The following is a 17,808-nucleotide window of genomic DNA, read 5'->3' on the forward strand; positions in this document are numbered from 1 at the left end:
TTCCTTATATCTTTTTATCTTTTCTATATTTATCAGTCTTATTAGAAATCATGACTGCTATCTTTGCTCTTTTAAACTTAGTTGAAGCATAACAGATTTTGCTTCAGTCCCTAATTTTAACCTCTGTGAAACTGTTCCAATCATACCTGTAAACAACATATTGTTGCTTTTTGTTTTCTAATCTATTTATCTAATACTCTAGTTTTATTAGAGTACATCCTATTTATACTCATAGTTATGATAATTATGTATTTCCCTCTATTCTTTATATTTTTTTAATCTTCACTATCACCTCCCTCTTTACAAACAGGAGCAAGGCTGTAGAAGAGAGTGAATTTACTTGACTTATCCATCAGTTAATAAATACTTTGCACCTACTATGTGTCACACACTGTGGTAAGCTCTGGGATAAAAAGACAAGTAAAAAACAGTACCCATTTTCAAGGAGCTCAAGGTCTAATGGGGGAGACAACAAAGATATATATATGCATTTTTATGAACAACTTGTATGAACAAGCTACATACAGAATAAACTGGAGTTAATCAGTTGAGAAAAGGCACTGGAATTAAAAGACATCCAGAAAGACTTCCTGTGGAAGATGGAATTTGAGCCAAGGCTTGAAGGAAGCTAGGAAAGCCAAGATTGTTGCTGTGTTCGTCCTTTGTTTTTGAAGAAGATCATGCCATCAGAGAAATGATGACATGACTTGCACTTGCCTTTGTTTTGAGTGAGGGAAGGCTGTGCAATGTCACCAGCCTCACTTTTTCCTTGAGGTACAGACTTGGGAGATGGCACATCTTTATCCTAGAAACTGCAAAGAACCCAGTGTTACTCTACCAGAGTGTATGTGTGAGAGGATATGGAAGGGGTGTGGGAGGAGAAAGAGGATACATGAAGACCAGACAGGTACATGCATGTCAGAGATTGAGTGGATGGAATGAGAAGTTATGAAGGGCTTTGAACACCAAACAGAGGATTTTATATTTAATCCCTCAAGAATAGAAAGCCACTGGAGTTTTTTGTTTTTTTTTTTTTAGTGAAGGGTGGGGAAGAATATCTTGTAATCTTGTAAGTGTCACAGTTTCTTTTCTCTCTTATAGTTCTTTTCATATTATACCATTCTGTTAATTTTGTGTCTTTCTTCCTTTTAATTTTCCTTTCACGTTCCTTTCCCCAACATTCAAAACTTTGATTTGTAACTTCTCTTACTTATCCTTCCATCTTTCTTAAGTCCTCCTCTATACCTCTATATCTGTTTCCTTCTATTTTTTTTTTAAGTGCAATGTAAAGATACTGGAGGGGAGAGAGAGAGGGAGTGTGTGTGCATGCGTGTATGTACATGTGTAACTATTCAATCTTACTTTGACTGAGATTGAAATAAGGTTTATGGTATGCCCATTCTACTTATTCCTCCCTTTATGGCTATACCCGCTTCAGGTTACGCACTTCTACTATGTAATGGTGATTTTACTCCCATTTTTCCTCCTCTCCTCCCAAGTATAGCCCCATATCCCTCACATTTTTGTCTTCTCCTAACACTATTAAAATGGAACAAAACCTGCATTGATCCTTTGTCATTTTAACTTTTTGCTATTAGGATTCTCTGGGAAGATATTTGTATCATATACCTCTACAACTCCTCTCACCTATTCCATTAATTACAAAAATATATGTACCTTTCTAAATCACTACTAGCAACTGCATTTCCATTTCTAAATGTCTACTCAGCTCTACTCCTTTCTACAATGTGCTTAAAAATCTATTTCATTAAAGACTGATTATAGGATTATACTAAGTTTTGCTAAATAAGTTATTCTTGCTTGATAGGCATTTAATAAATGCTTATTGATTGACTGAGTATAAACCTTTATCTCTTGCCTTTGGAAACATATTCTAGGATAATCTCTACTTTATGCTGGCAACTGCTAAGTCTTGTGCAACTGTTATTGTGACTCCTTGGTATTTGAACTCCTTTTTGGCAGCTTGAAATATTTTTTCTTCAGCCTACAACTTCTAGATTTTGGCTCTAATGTTCCTGGGCATTTTTATTTTTGCAAGTGCCTGAGATATTCTATTTTTACTTTGCCTTTTGGTTCTGAGGCAATTTTCTAAAAGGTTCTGTGGAATTTTCATTAATAATTTTCTAAAATATGGTATACAAACTTTTTTCCTGGTCATTTCCTATGAATCCAGCAATTCTTAGATTGTATCTCCTTGATTTGCTTTCTAAGTCAGTTGTTCTTGATTTTATATTTCTTAGATTTTTCTCCTTTAAATGTTGTTTTGTTATTCCTTCTTGTATTGAGTCTTTGCTTTCTATCCGGCCCACTCTAATTTTTAGTATGTTCAGTTCTTGAATGAGGCTTTCTACGGTTTGTTCTATGATATCATGTTTCTTTTTTTGTTTGCTTTCCTGATGCTTTACCTGAGTTTGCTTTGGAACTGATATCCTCTTTGGGATTTATTCCCTGGGTATCTTTAAATCTAAGTCATTTCTCATCGTGGGTAGAATTTTCTTTTCTTTCCTCATGGGTGGGGATGAGTGAGGTAGGCTGAGTTTGTGTCAAAGTTTGTAACTGAATAGTAAGGGCAAGGCCTGGCTACTCCAAAGACTAGTTGCCCTCTTTCAAGGGACTCCAAGACTTTGTGTAAGAGGTTCCTCTTATCCTGGACTCTGTGAGCTCTTCTCACTTTGGGCTTCCAATAAAGGCTTTCAGGGAATGTTAGGACTGGATTTTGTCTAGGATATTTTCCCCAAAATTAGGCTAGGCCTGGTTTGGAGCCCTTTTGGGACTAGGCTAAGGCTTAAGCTTGTCTGTTTTTTTTTGCCAAGCGCCGAGTTAAACCAATCAAGAACTCCCAAAGGATGTTCTCTTAACTTTACTAATACATAGCTAATGCCCTATTTGGACTGGGCGTCTTGTTAATCTATTTTTAAAGGAATTAATGCATTTTTAATGGAATGGGAAGATCTTTCTCATCCATTAATAGGCCGATGTGGCCTGCTTAAATCACATGGAAGCCTAAGTCACATGTGGTGGGAGGAGCTTGCTAAATGGGTAGAACAGGAAGGGTGAAGCAGAACTGGGAGGAAGTTGGTAAGAGCAATTGGGGTGGAAGAGAGAGGATACAGGCAAGCACAGCTAGTCTTCCTTTGTAGGAAGGCCCCAGCAGAGGGGGAGGGGGGAAATAAAAATGGCAGGTGAAAATATTATTGATAGGTGATACAATTATCTACTACAAAGTTGGTGAAAAGCTAAATCTTAATCAGAAAATACTACTCTATCACACCCAGAATACTTAAGTGATTCTAAGAAAGGTAAACAAGAGAATAGTTTGGTTCTTTCCCCTAAATGCTAGTTATTTATGGGAATGGTTAAGTACAACAATGATGGTGATTCATGAAATGAAGGTTTAAAAATGAGCCACACTCTATCAATCTATGAATTAAAAAAACATGACATCACGGAAGTATTCCAGTATTTTGTAACAATCCAAAACAATAACAATAATATCAGAACCAACAATAAGAAGACAAAATTACTCAACAGCTAAGTCTTACAGAATGGTTATACAAAATAGAATTAAGTTTGAGATTCAAGAGCAGGCACTGACACCAGAAAGACCACATTTATCTGGTGTGGGAACTTCTTTCACATATGTGATGGACCAGATCCCTTCCTATTCTCAAATTCTTTGGATTTGAAGGAAACAGGACTTATTGATCAATGCAGATTATGAAAGAAAACAGCAGAAATCTAAGGTTGCAAAAATGTAGCACCTACTCTACATCTTGAATATGAAATAAGGGCCAGAATAATAAATCAAGCTTGCTATTTTTAACAAATTAATAAATGACAAAGACTATAAAGATCTCAAAATGTCCTTGACAATTCAACAAATAAACTACATGTACATCACATATAAAACTGTTGCCCACAATTATTCACATAACAGAGAACCATAAAAAACCTTTTTTTAACTTTTAAAACATTTAATTATCATCAAACATTTGGTTTTTTTCTTCTCTCACTAGAAAAAAACAACCAACAAACCTTTATAACAAATATATAAAGTCAAGCAAAATAAATTCCTATATTGGCCATGACTAAAAATGTTTGATCACTGTGCCTATTAACCCTTTTCTTCTCTGTCAGAAGGTAAGTAGCATTTTATTATCAAACTTCTGGAATCATGGTTGATCAGAGTTAAGTCTTTCAAATTTTTCATTTTTATAAGGTTGTTACTATATAATTTATTCTCTTGCTCCTCCTCACTTCACTTTGTACCAGGTCATCTAAGACCTCCCTTGGTTTTTATGAAACCATCTCCTTTATAATTTCTTCTATTATGACCCTATTCTATTCCATTTGTAAGGGAGTGTGGTAGTGGGGTGTTGTTTGGTTTGGCCCATGAGGATTGTGTATGTATGTCCTCATGTGATCCATAAAAATTTAAGATGTTCCAATAGCAAATAACTTCTAACCTCTGATCTGAATTGAATAAAAACCTTTCAAAATACAGAAACCTAGAGCAAGAACTCAAAACCATGTAGAAACAAGGTGAAAAACATATCATCCCCTGGCACCCTGTATGCTACAAGAACTGGCATGAAGAAGCCTTCAGTGAATCTACAGAAGATGAACTTACATACTAATACTATTATTCAATTACTAAATGCAATCATTTTTCAACCTATACAATAGTCTAAAGAATATTAAACATAAAAGAATAAAAGGATGACTTGTACTGGAGATTATTTTTATAAATTCCACTGGACTAAGATAAAAGCAAAGAGATAACAAACAACAATAAAATGCTACTAGAAAGTCTTGAAAAGGAAAGAAATTCTAAAAAGATGGATGTATAGACTAGTTGTCTACATGATGAAAACACAAGTTGGATCAAATGAGAAACAGATTATTCTGAGCACCATTAATAGAAGAAATAAAACAACTGTTATATCTTGCAAGTGACATGGCTAAGAACTGGGTTTCCCTACAAAACAGGGTCAGACCAGTACCCAGGTAGGTGACCCCCAATAAAGAGCACAGGCAGCCTGGACTAAATCACAACAAGAAGTGAAGCAGATTATTGCTTGGGAACATGGAGGAGTCACAGCCAGGGGAGCATCCAGGAAGCAAAGCACTTGATATCTTACAGGAAGCTTCCTCCTACTACAAGCAACAACGTTTGACTGAAACTTGTCACATCTCAGCAACTCTCAACAAACTCTAGACTTCATACTACACGAGGAAGAGAAATGGAAAGGACAAAAAAGCCTGAACCCAAGTCAAACCAATAGGAGACTCGGCCAAAATCCAGGAATCCCTGCAGATAGTAGGACTTTGTTCTGTCATCACATCAAGGACCAAGCAGGGGCTGACCAAAGCATCCAAGAACACAGAAAGGAACAAACTCTAACCCAAAATAAAGTCCTACTGCAGAAACTAACGCTGGAAATAGGAGTATAAAGAAGAAAACACTCAACACAATGAAGAAATACCTTGGACTGAGAGAAGTGCAATAGGAAAATTCAGAAGAAAAGAATAACTTTACAACAAATTCCAGAAGAGCCTCGGTGAAAAGAAATGATCTAGCCACAAGGACTACAAGAGTATCTAGAAGAAATGAAACAAGAGAGAGAAAATGTAATATTAAAAAATGACAGCTAGAGAGGAGGACATGGTGAATTAATATCTTATATAAACATTAATAAAATCTAACCCAAGAACTGAACTCCTTGAAAATTAGAATGAACCAAAAAGAAAGCAATGACTTCCTAAGACAAGAAATATTGAAAGCAAAAGATAAAAATAACAAGAAGAAAATATAAGATACCCATATAAAAAACAACTGACCTGGAAAACAAACTTCCTTACCCCTTTAAAAAAGAAAGTATAGCATATTTCAAGACATCATAAATGAAAAATACCCAGATCTTGTAGAACCAAAAGGCAAAGAGAACATACAAAGGATCTATCTACCTGTCACTCCCTGGACAAAACTCCAAATGAAAAATTTCAGTAAAGTCATGACCTAAATCCTGACTTTTCAGGAAAAAAGAAAAGAAAAAAATACTGCAAGTAGCCCAAGCAAGTAGCAAAGAAAAAATACTTCAAGTAGCCAAAATGAAGAGTTCAACTATCAAGGAACTACGGTAAAGATCACACAAGATTTGGCATGGTACCTGGTAAAGAACTTTGAACATAATATTCCAAAAGACTAAGAAAAAGGCTCACAAGCAATAAAAATCTATTTGACAGAATAAAGGATAATCCTACAGGAGAAAAAGAGGAACTTAAAGGAAAAGGAAAATCTCAAAATATTTCTAATAAAAACGACCAGAACTGAGTAGAAATTTTGAAATGCAAATACATGGACAAAAGAAGCCAAAATGTACACTACTAGGAAACAACACAGCTGAGCTTCTATCCCCAAAACTCCTCCATCAGATTTAATCCTAATGGGAAAATCTAGAAAATCTCTAAGGAAGTCCTTTGCCTGACCCAAACCAGAGAAGGGAGATACATAGCATAGGGGCTGGTTGGGAAAGGAATACACCATGCTGAGCATTCCAACATACAGAGAGAGGTTGATCACTATGGCAAGAGTAAGTCCCAGATTCATACCAGAGCATCCCCAGATATATCCCAGCCCACTGTGACAGGGATAGGTGGGAGTACTATTACTCATTATTCAGTTCTGGGTCAGAGACCCAGAGTAGATTGAGAAACGAACCTGCTCACAATGATGGGATTCCTGACAAGGGAGTTTCTGCCTAGAATACTGAGAAAGGAGACACTTCAGGAGCCATCAACAATGGTGGTTTTGGTTCAGATTCCAGGAGCAGAGTAGGATCTCACCGAGCACCTTACCTAGCCTATGGAAGAATAACCACAGCAGGTATCCCAGCCCAAAAGGAAGTCTATAGTTTTGTCACTCTGAACTAGCAGTATTTTCTAGCTGAATGAAAGCAGTATTCTCTTTCGTTTTGACCAAACCCAAGCCAGAAACTTGCAAAACTCAAACTAAGGAGGCAGCAATTAGACTTTGCCCTGGATCAGACCAATTTGGGAACAATGAAAGTTTGCAAATCCCCAGCCTGTCCCTTAGAAAAACATTATACTCAGTATCCCAAGAAAGCAGCAACAGAACCAGCATAGAATGTCCCCCTGGAAGTACAGCAGAAATCAGCCCTGAAATCAGAAAGCAGGCAACAACAACAGAAATCCTGATGTAAAGAGCTATTATGGTGGCAGGGATGCTAATCTATCTCAGAACAGAGAGGTAAAGGGCTCAAAAAGGGAAATTTATATGTACATATGCATGTATACATGCATGTGTATGTATACATATATATGTGTGTATTTGGATGAAGCCCATTTGAAAAAACTTTATTTGAATATACATGGTACAAAAATTAATTGTCTGTATTTTCTTCTTTAATGGGGTAGGAAGAGGTAGGAGGGAAAGAAAACAGGCTTCTCTTAATTTAAACAATTAAAGCAAAAAGAAAAGATTGGTGAAACAGTAGTCGTTAAGAAAAGCTCTAAAGTCAAAGGATAAAAGATGAAAATGTGTTCAAAATAACAAGTAGAGAAACTTAAATTTAAATAACTATGAGGTTCTACCTTATACCTACCTAAAAGACTGACAAAGACAATAAAAGAGGAAAACAGCAATTGTTGCAAGGGTTATAGGAGAACAGGCACACTAATTCATTGTTGGTTGAACTGTGAATTGGTTGAACCATTCTGGAAAACAATTTAGAGCTATACTCAAAAAGTTACTGAAATGAATGAATCCTGGGACACAGAGAGATTACGATCAGGCATATATTCCAAGGAGATCCAAAGAAGGACAGAAAGTAATCATATATACAATAATATATAATACATACATTGTATTATGCAGTACAATACAATATACATACGCATACACATGCACATGTTCACAGTAGTTCTTCTTGTATTGGTAAAGAACTAGAAACAAAGTAAGACATCCTCTATTTGTCTGAAGCAATTGTGGTATGTTAATGTAATGGAAAATTATACCATATGAAACAATAAATATGACAGATTCAGTGAAAAAATGAGAAGACTTTTACTAAATGAAACAGAATACAATGAGCTAAACCAGGAAAGCAATTTAGGTGATGACAAAAATAATAATATGCAGGGAAACAACCTAGAAGGACCTTAGAACTCTGATAAAGGCAAAAACAGTACTGACTTCAAAGGACTGATACTGAAATACACTGCCGAGCTATTGACAGAGAGGTAATTTACTAGAGAAACAAGGCAAGCAATAAGATGTGACACTATGTGTATCGTTTTTCTGAACTATATGTATTTGTTACATAGGAGGGCTTCTATTTGATATGAGAGTGGAGGATAGATTAGAGGGAAGTGATACATATACAATAAAAATTTTAAATGCCCAGAAGAAAATAAAAAAGTGCAAGAAATACAAATAGTAGCTAGGTTAATTAAATTTATATATACACAAAAAGTATGTGTTTATTGATGTTTATGTTCACAGTAAAATAGAAAATTTAATTTTAAGAAAAGTGTAGGAACAGGGTGAGTTATGTATCATCCCTGTTGTATTGCCTATGGGAACTATACCTGTAGTGAGCTTACAGAGAATATTTTTATCTCCTAAAACATTTATTCTATTTTTAATATGTAGTTACTCTATTCAACTATGTTTACAGAACTTTACATATAAAAGAAAAACAGCAGAATGGCTTAATGAAGTGCATTTCTAGGTAAACCCCACTAAAATAAGAATGGGACAATAGCTTTCAAAATATCAAAAATATTAAAAATAAAGTATTTCAATATAAAACATTATTTTCCAATACAGCAAATATAAAGTGTCTCAAAAGTTTTAGTGCAGGTTTAAGTTATACGTTAATGTGTAAGTTTATGACGCAGATCTTAACCCATCCCTGTTTGCTTATCCTAGGCTACTCTTGCTCCTTGTCTACCCATAAGCTTGCCTGTCTTGTAGCATTTTCTAAGGAATGCTATGGAAGGAAAGAGGCAAAAGAAGGAGGGAACAAAGGAGAGGATGAGGAAAATATCAGAAAGTGAGACAGAAGCAAGCAGTCAAACACCTGGTTAAAGGAGAAGTCTAGAAACAATCCAGATCTCCTGATCCATTCTGGAGATCTCAGAGGACAATCAACATCAGTACATTTCTGACCTGAAACACAATGATTCAGGCAATAGTAATAGCGTGATATTGAATAAAAATGTCATGCAAATATAGTCCAATGAGGCTAAAGACAAAAAGACCCAAAGAAATATTTGTAGCAGCAATTTTTGTCATAGCAAAGAACTAGAAACAAGATCAATGTCTATGAACTGGGGAATAATTAAAACTGGCTCGTAAATGCAATGGAATGAAACTTTGTTATAAGAGACAAATACATATGAAGAATTCAAAAACGCATGGGGAAATATGTGAAAAGATGAAAAATGAAGTAGAACCAGAAAATGACATACACAATTGCAATATAAACAGAAAGAACTGAAAAAAGATCGTGAAGAGGAGTTCAGAAAATTCACTTCCCTTCCTTCACTACAGAGGTAAGAGTGAATGAGCATGGAATCTTGCCTGTACTCTCAGGTACACTGCAGTTTTGTTTGGCTGAACTGCTTTTATTTTTCCTTTTTTTAAAAACTTTATTGCAAGGCAGAGCTCACTGAGTAGGGGGAAAGAAAGAGCAAATTTAGAAATGAATGTCATGTAAAAACCAAAGATCAATAAAAATGACAGAAAAAATTAATTTATGCAGGGAATCAAATACTGATTGTTCTGAACACTGTTTATTCCATTTTGGGAACCAAGCATGATTTTGTATACAAAATTATCATCATGACATAGCTTTAAAAAAAAGTAGGTATTTATTTCATCTGCTTTAATTTGAAACTATGTTAAACCAAAAAAAAGAAACCCAAACTTTGGGAGTCTAAATAAAAAAAAAAGCAACAACTGCAACTTACATAGAGAAGGTTATACATTTTGGCACTTACCTGCTCCAGTTTAAAGATATGTTGATTAAAGTAGTGCTGCAAACGCTCATTAGCAAAGTTAATGCAGAACTGTTCAAAGCTGTTGCTTTCATAATCTTCAAATCCAAATATATCAAGTACTCCAATGGACAATGTCTGGAAAAAAAATTAAAATTATGGTAAAAAGTATGTTCTTTTCCTATTTGAGTTAAGTCTAATAAAAAGTTCTAGAAAGGAAGTAGGAAGACTTTTCTTTCTTTCTTTTTTGGTCCCAGTGATTAAAAATAATTAAGGAATATACATAAGCAAAACCTAAGTTAATTTAGCATGTGATCCCAGTGGATGATTTATGTGAAGACTTCAACATGAGTCACACTGGATGAGAAGGCATGGATGGATTGCAACCTGAATCACTGGAGGGAGTTTCTATACCAAAGAGATTGGAGATCTATCAAGTTACTAAATTGTATATTTCAGATATGTGACTTGCTTCTTCTCAATACACAAACAAAAAATGTAATGACTAATAAAACATATCTATATGATTATCTTAAGCTTCGTCTCCCTTTTTTCACATCTTAAAATTCCTATATGTTCTCACCAATCCTCACTCTCATTTGTTCCAATCTCATCCTATGTCAAAAAGATCCCTCTCTTACTTCTCTTCCTATTCCCATTCCCCTCATTCTCCAGGGCCTTGTTCCATAATCATCTTCTTCATCTTCAACCTTGCCCTCTTACTTGACTCCGTCTCTCACAGCCTACAATCATGACCAGGTCTCCCCTATTTTAATTAAGCCTTCTTGATCTTGTCATATCTCTTTGCTGTGTCTTATATTTCTCTCTGCCTTTCTCTCTGTCTCTCTCAACTGCTAAACTTGCCTAATATCTTAAAATCATCACCACTGTTATTCTACTGGTATCATGGACACAGTTCCCGCTGCACACCTTTCATGCTACATATGCTCTCCTGTTTCTGCTGTGATAACTGTCAATTATATAATATATTCAGATTTTCCAAGTGACATGTATTAACTCTATTAAACCTTATGACAACCCTGAGCTTGATACTCTCATTTCACAGATGAGTAAACAAAAGCTTCAAGACCAAATGACAACTATTTATGAAGCACTTACTATATACCAAGCACTGTGCTAGATGCTGAGGAAATAATAAAAAAGAAGGAAATAAACCTTATCTGCAATGAATTTATATTCTTATGGGTAAAGACAGCAATGTAAAAATATATACAATATAAAGTTAATATATACATATATACCTCCCCCTATATACAAAGTAGTTAAACACAAAGTAATTTGGGAGAGGGCACTAGCAGTTATGGAGATCAGAAAAAAGCTTTAAATAGATACAGAAAATGATGCCTGAGCTACATTTTAAAAAAAGGGGGGGGAGAGGAACTTTGATGCAGAAGTAAGAAAAGAATCCATTCCAAGAATGAGGGACAGACATTGTAAAGGCAATGAGATGGGAGATGACAGTACAAGAATGAGGAGGAATAAGAAGGTCAATGTGGCTAGAACACTGAGTGTCCAATAAAGCTATAAATGTAGGGGGCCAGGTTTATAAGTAAAAGAGAATTTATATTTTATCCAAGATGCAACAGGAAGACACTGGAGTTGACTGAGTAGGGGAATGACTTGATCAGATCTGTGATTAAGGAAAATTACTATAGCAATAAGATGGATTACATGAGGAAAAGATAAAGCACTGAGACAATTAAGACACCGTTACCATACTTTTGGCAAGCAGCCTGTATCAGGGTAGTGGCAAAATCAGAAGAAAGAAGGGGACGTATTGGAGAGCTATTACAAAAGTAAAACTGACAGACTGGATATAGGGGTGAGAGATAATGAAGAATCAAGGTTGTAAGCCTGAGGAATGGGAGGATGGTATGGTCCTTTATAACAACAGAGAAGGCAGGAGCAGGGGAAAGATGAGCGTTCAGTTGTGGATACATTAAGTTTAACATATCCGCTGTACATAAAGTTCAACATGTCTGAAAGGCAGTTGGAGTCACACAGCAGAAAGGTTAGGACCTACAGATAGATTGGAGAATTATCAGCACAGAGATGGCAATTACATCTCAAGCAGTATAGAGGGAGAAGAGACAAGGGCCCAGGACAGAGTCCTGTGGGAAATCTAGAATTAGAGGGCATGATCTGCAAGAACATCTAGCAAATGAGACCATGTAGTTTGATAAGTCGGAGAATCAAGAGTGGTATCTTGAGAACCTAGAAAAAAGAGAGCATCAAGAGGGAGGGAGTAATAGAGTGTCAAAGGCTGCAAAGAGACCAAGACGACTGAGAGCTGAGCAAAGGGCATCACATTTAGAACGTAAGAGATCACTGATAACTTTGGGGAGAGCAGAGTCAGTGGAATGATGAGATCAGAAGCCAAATATTAAGGGTTAAAAAGAATGAAATGAGAGAAAGCAAAGGTACCCCTTGTCCTGTGTAATCCTGATTGTGGCTCCCCAATATGTGAATTGTCTCTTTCTGGATGCTAACTTACAGTATTTTTTCCTTGACCTGATAGTTTTGAAATCTGGCTACAATGTTCCTTGGAGTTTTCATTTTGCGATCTCTTTCCTGAAGCGATTGGTGGATTCTTTCAATGCCTATTTTTAACTCTATAGCAGGGCAGTTTTCCTTGATAACTTCTTGAAAGATGCTGTTCAGGTCCTCCTTTTGACTATGGCTTTCAGATAGTCCAATGTTTCTTATATTATCTCTCCTGGATCAATTTTCCAAGTTAGTTGTTTTTCCAATGAGGTATTTATATTTTCTTCTATTTTTTCATTCTTTTGATTTTGTTTAATATTTGATGTCTCATATACTCATTAGCTTCCACTCATGCAATCCTAATTTTAAAGGAATTATTTTCCTCAGCTTTTGTACCTCCTTTTCCATTTGGCTAACTATACTTTTCAAGGAGCTGTTTTCTTAAGTAGATTTTTGTATCTCTTTTTCTATTTGGCCAATTCCACTTTTTAAGTTGTTTTCTTTTTCCAAGCTGTTGGTTCCTTTTTCTTCATAATTCTCTTGCATCACCTCCATGTCTTTTCCCAGTTTTCTTTGGTGATTTTGCCCACAGGTGTTTTGACAATGCTTTCCTCTTCAGAGTTTGTGTCTTGATCTTCCCTGTCACCACATTAATTTTCTATAGTGAGATTTTTTTTTTGTTGTTGGTCTTTTTTGCTCAACTTTTCCAGTCTTTTTCCTTACATTTAAGTTTGAGCTCTGTTTCTGGGATGGAAAGGGCACTGCTCACACTTCTTGTGCCAGGACCTGCAGGCCCTCACTATTTACCTGGTGCTCATGTATGGTGACCCTCATGTCTGGTAAAGAAATGAGGGGATTGGGTAAGGGGTAGATGATACTGCTGAAGGCCATACGGGTTTGGCAGTTAATCCGTGGCTGAGTTAGGGTCCCAGCACTGGGGTATCTGGTAAGTGCTGAGGTACTCAGTATGATCTTTAACTTATCAAAGGCATTCCTAAAACGGGGGCCTAGAATCAGCATGATATTCCACATGTAGTCTGATGAGGCCACAACACAAGAGGACAATTATTTTCTTAGTACAGGAACCCACTTCTCTTTTGCCAATGCAGCCCAAGATAATATTAGTTTTTCCAATTAATCGAAATCACTAGATCTCATTTGGATTATCATGCTATCTGCATGCTGCCCAATTAATTTTTTCATTCTCAATGTAAGCTTTAAAATTTACCCATATTTAAATTTGATCTTATAAGAGGTCTGGCCCAAATATCTATTTTGTCAATATTTTTCTAAATCTAAAAGCTGTGACTGTTTTACAGTACTTATCAATCAGTTTGTACTACCATCCAGCCCACATTTCTCCAACTTTTTTCACAAGAATACAAATCAGTCAAATGTTTTCCGATACTGATGGTCTATTAGCCCTAACAAAAATTAAACTGAGTTATTCTTGTACAATGTGTATTTGTTTAAACCATGCTGACTCTTGTTGCTAGATGTGTTCGCTGCATACATGTAGTGAACAATCTGAACTAAGCCCTAACTGTAACAAAGCAATTCTTTCACACCTCCCCAATGGAACCACATTCTCACTCAAAAGATGGGGCTATTCCAAAGCTTTCATCTCTCCTCAAGCCTCTCAAGACACCCTATTGCCCTACACCCTCAGGAAAGGATAATGATTATACTTGAATGAAAAAGTTGGTTATTTGTCAAGAGCTCTTTTTTCTCTATCTTCTAAATCTCATATCACTTAGACATCTTCTCCCATTATCTCTGCTTTTACCTATGTGTCACAAGAAGAAGTAACCTTTCCTTGCTGCCACAAGTTTCCAATCTAGAGAATTCTGGAAAAGTGGGTTGTTTTTTTCCTTCAGAACTGTGTATGTTATAGCATACTCTTAATCATCTTTTACTTCCTTGCTTCTGCCATTTTCAAATGGATGCAAGTTAAATTACTAAGCAAACCGGTTGCTATGCTAGGTGCCAAGGATATACAGAAAGGCAAAAATGGACCTTGCCCTCAAGGAACACACATTATAATGAGTGAAACAACATTCAAATAACTATACACAAGACAAACCGAAGATAATATTGGAGAAAAGGCTGGTGGCAGTGATAGAATCAGAATAAGCCTTATGGAGAAGGTAAGATACGAAATATGTATTAAGAAATCTGAGAAAGCCTAGAGGTAATGACAAAGAAGGAGAACATATGAAGCATGGAGGACAGTCACTGAAAATTACAAAAAACAGATGTAATATCTTCTAAGAGGAAAAGCAAGAAGGTCAGTGCTGCTGAATTGTAGAGTAAGTGTAAAAGAATTAAATTTAAGAATCATGTAAAGGTAGGAAGGAGCAAGTTATGAAGGGCTTTAAAAGGGAGATGATTTTATATTTGATCCTATATGTAACAGGGAACCATTGGAGATTATGGAGTGGAAAGGAAAGGGGAGAGGTGATATGGTCAGACTTGGATTTAAGGAAAATCACTTTGAAAGCTGAATGGAGGAGATGAACTAAAGGAGAAACTTAAGAAAGAAATGTCAACCAGAAGGCTATTGCAATAGTCTAGAAATTAAAAGCTGCTGGCAAGGAAATTATAAACAGTTAGTAAAGAAATTCCTTGGAGTCTTAGGAATAATCCACGAAAATTCTAAATATTTTTATATCCTCGTTGCCTGAAATGATCTGAGATCAATCCACCTATTTGGGGAAAATGGAGCAGGGAAGGAGAGGGCAGTTAACTCAAAGGTCTACTTCGCTGTTTCTTCACTTTACAAAACACCGCTGCCTGGTAGTATTGCATGTGTGGAGTTAGTTAGAAGCACAGTTTAAAAGTTAAATGGAAATGAAATAATCTAATCCTAAAAAATGAGTAGGCCAAAGAACAAATTATAGAAATAATTTCATTAAAGAGAATGACAATAGTAAGATAACATACCAAAATTTGTCGATGAAATCAAAGGACTACTTAAATGAAAACTTCTGTCTCAATATGCATACATCAATAAAGGAAGGAGGCAGCAAGTCCTATACCCAAGGACCACAGCTCAGGCAAACGGGGAAGAGCATGGGGTGGACCCACCCAACTGGGGGAAACATAGGCAGGACAACATCAGCCACAACACCTCGAAGAGGCAAGTGAAGGCAGAAGGCTGGTGGAAAGTCTGGAGACACTGCGGCCAAGCAGAACACTCACAGAGGAAGCCAAGGCGAGAGTGCCTGCCTGGGGAAAAGACCAGCCAGAGAGAAAATACTGAAAAACGAGCCCATGACAACGGGGGTCTACAGGCAGCCTCTGACAGTCTGTGGTATTTCCTCCCAGCTCCATCTCCCCATTACCAATACTGGCCAGAGCATTGCTCCTCAGCTCTCTATAAGGGTAATGGGAATAGACTGTCCTGCAACAATCACAGGGGGTATCTCTCTCTTAGTCATTGCTGTCAAAGTCCTTATAAAGTTCTCCTTAATAGGCTGATCCTTCACCTGGAAGATGGGCATATGCCTGAGAGCTAGTGTGGCTTCAAAAAGGGCCGAGGAACAGTCAATATGGTGTTTGCTGCAACAATTCCAGAAGAAATGCCAGGAGAACAGAGGTCTGTACACAACGTTTGTAGATCTGACCAAGGCCTTTGATACTGTTAGTCGTGAGGGCTTATGGAAAATTATGTCAAAATCTGGTTGCCTGGAGAAGCTCATCAGTATTGTACGTCAATTTCATGATGGCATGTTTGCCTGGGTTCTGGATAATGGACAATGCTCTCATGCCTTCCCAGTCACCAATGGAGTAAAACAGGGCTGTGTGCTTGCTCCCATGCTTTTTATCATGATGTTTTCAACCATGTTGACAAATGCTTTCAATGAGGATGATCACAGAATCAAGGTCAGCTACCATACTGATGGTAAGTTCTTCAATTTGAAAAGACTACAAGCCAAGACCAAAGTGTAGGGAGTGTTGGTACATAATTTTATGTTTGCAGATGATTGTGCACTCAATGTAGTCTCTGAAGCTGAGATGCAACAAAGTATGGATCAATTCTCTGTTGCCTATGCTAATTTTGGCCTAAAAATTAATACCAAAAAAACACAGGTGCTCCATCAGCCACCACCACACCATCCATATGTGGAACCATTGGTTATAACAAATGAAGAGGTTCTGAATGCATTAGATAAGTTCACTTACCTTGGTAGTTTAACTTCCAGGGGTGTACCCATTGACAATGAGGTTGATGCATGCACTGCCAGAGCTAGCTCAGTGTTTGGGAGGCTCCGAAGAAAAGTTTGGGAGGGAAGAGGTATTAGACTGACTATCAAACTGAAGGTCTACAGAGCCATAGTGCTGATGTTGCTGTTATATGCTTGTGAAACATGGACAGTCTACTAGCACCATGCCAAGAAACTGAACGGCTTCCATTTCAACTGTCTTAGGAAGATTTTGAGGATCACCTGGCAGGATAAGGTACCAGACACTGAAGTCCTTGCTTGAACTAAACTGCCAAGTATTCAGACTATGCTTCAGAGAGCGCAACTCTGATGGGCTGGTCACGTTGTTCGAATGCAAAATGTATGTTTGCCAAAAAGACTATTTTATGGAGAACTCGCAAGAGGCAAGTGATCACATCGTGGTCAGAAGAAACGATACCAGGACACTCTGAAGGTCTCTCTCAAGAACTTTGGATTTCACTGTGCAACATGGTAGACACTGGCATAGGATCGCTCAGCATGGAGTGTCCATATCAGAAAGGGTGCTGTGCTCTTTGAGCAAAGCAGAATTAAGACAGCACAAAGTAAACGCAGGATGTACAAATTTGGGATATCCACCCTGAATGTTCACAAGGACTATCTGTGCCCAACCTTTGGTAGAGCATTCCAAGCTCATATTGATCTGATCAGTCACAGACAAACTGAAATTTCACTTTATCATGGTGATGTCATTTAGGTCCTCTTCAAAGACTAAGGACAACAACTAACCAACTTCAAAAAAGAAAGATCAGTGAATTGAGCATGCAACTAAAAAAACTAGTAAAGAAGTTAAAAATCCCCTATTTACGTATCAAAATGGAAACTATGAAAATCAAAGGAGAGATTAATGAAAAAGACAGTTAAAAAAACAGTAACAACCCATTACACTAATAAATAAAATTAGAAGTGGGTTTTTTGGGGGAAAACCCCAAGAACACAAATTCAAAATTTGGTTGATTTGATTTAAGAAAAAAAAGAAGAAAATCAAATTCCTAGGATCAAAAACTTTTGGAAA

The 17,808-nt window shown here is 36.7% G+C and overlaps 1 protein-coding gene across 12 annotated transcripts in view; it reads right to left on the reverse strand.

Moving 5' to 3' along the window:
* MYO9A (myosin IXA) overlaps positions 1-17,808 on the reverse strand; it is a 342,794-nt gene that overhangs the window by 151,861 nt on the left and 173,125 nt on the right. For all 12 annotated transcript variants that reach the window (XM_072627891.1, XM_072627917.1, XM_072627911.1 and 9 more), the window contains one exon: positions 10,048-10,182. In XM_072627891.1, the coding sequence (XP_072483992.1) occupies positions 10,048-10,182 (135 nt within the window). The remainder of the gene's footprint in view (positions 1-10,047; positions 10,183-17,808) is intronic.

This window comes from Notamacropus eugenii, chromosome 1 (assembly GCF_028372415.1).
Source record: "Notamacropus eugenii isolate mMacEug1 chromosome 1, mMacEug1.pri_v2, whole genome shotgun sequence".
NCBI classification, from domain to species: domain Eukaryota; kingdom Metazoa; phylum Chordata; class Mammalia; order Diprotodontia; family Macropodidae; genus Notamacropus; species Notamacropus eugenii.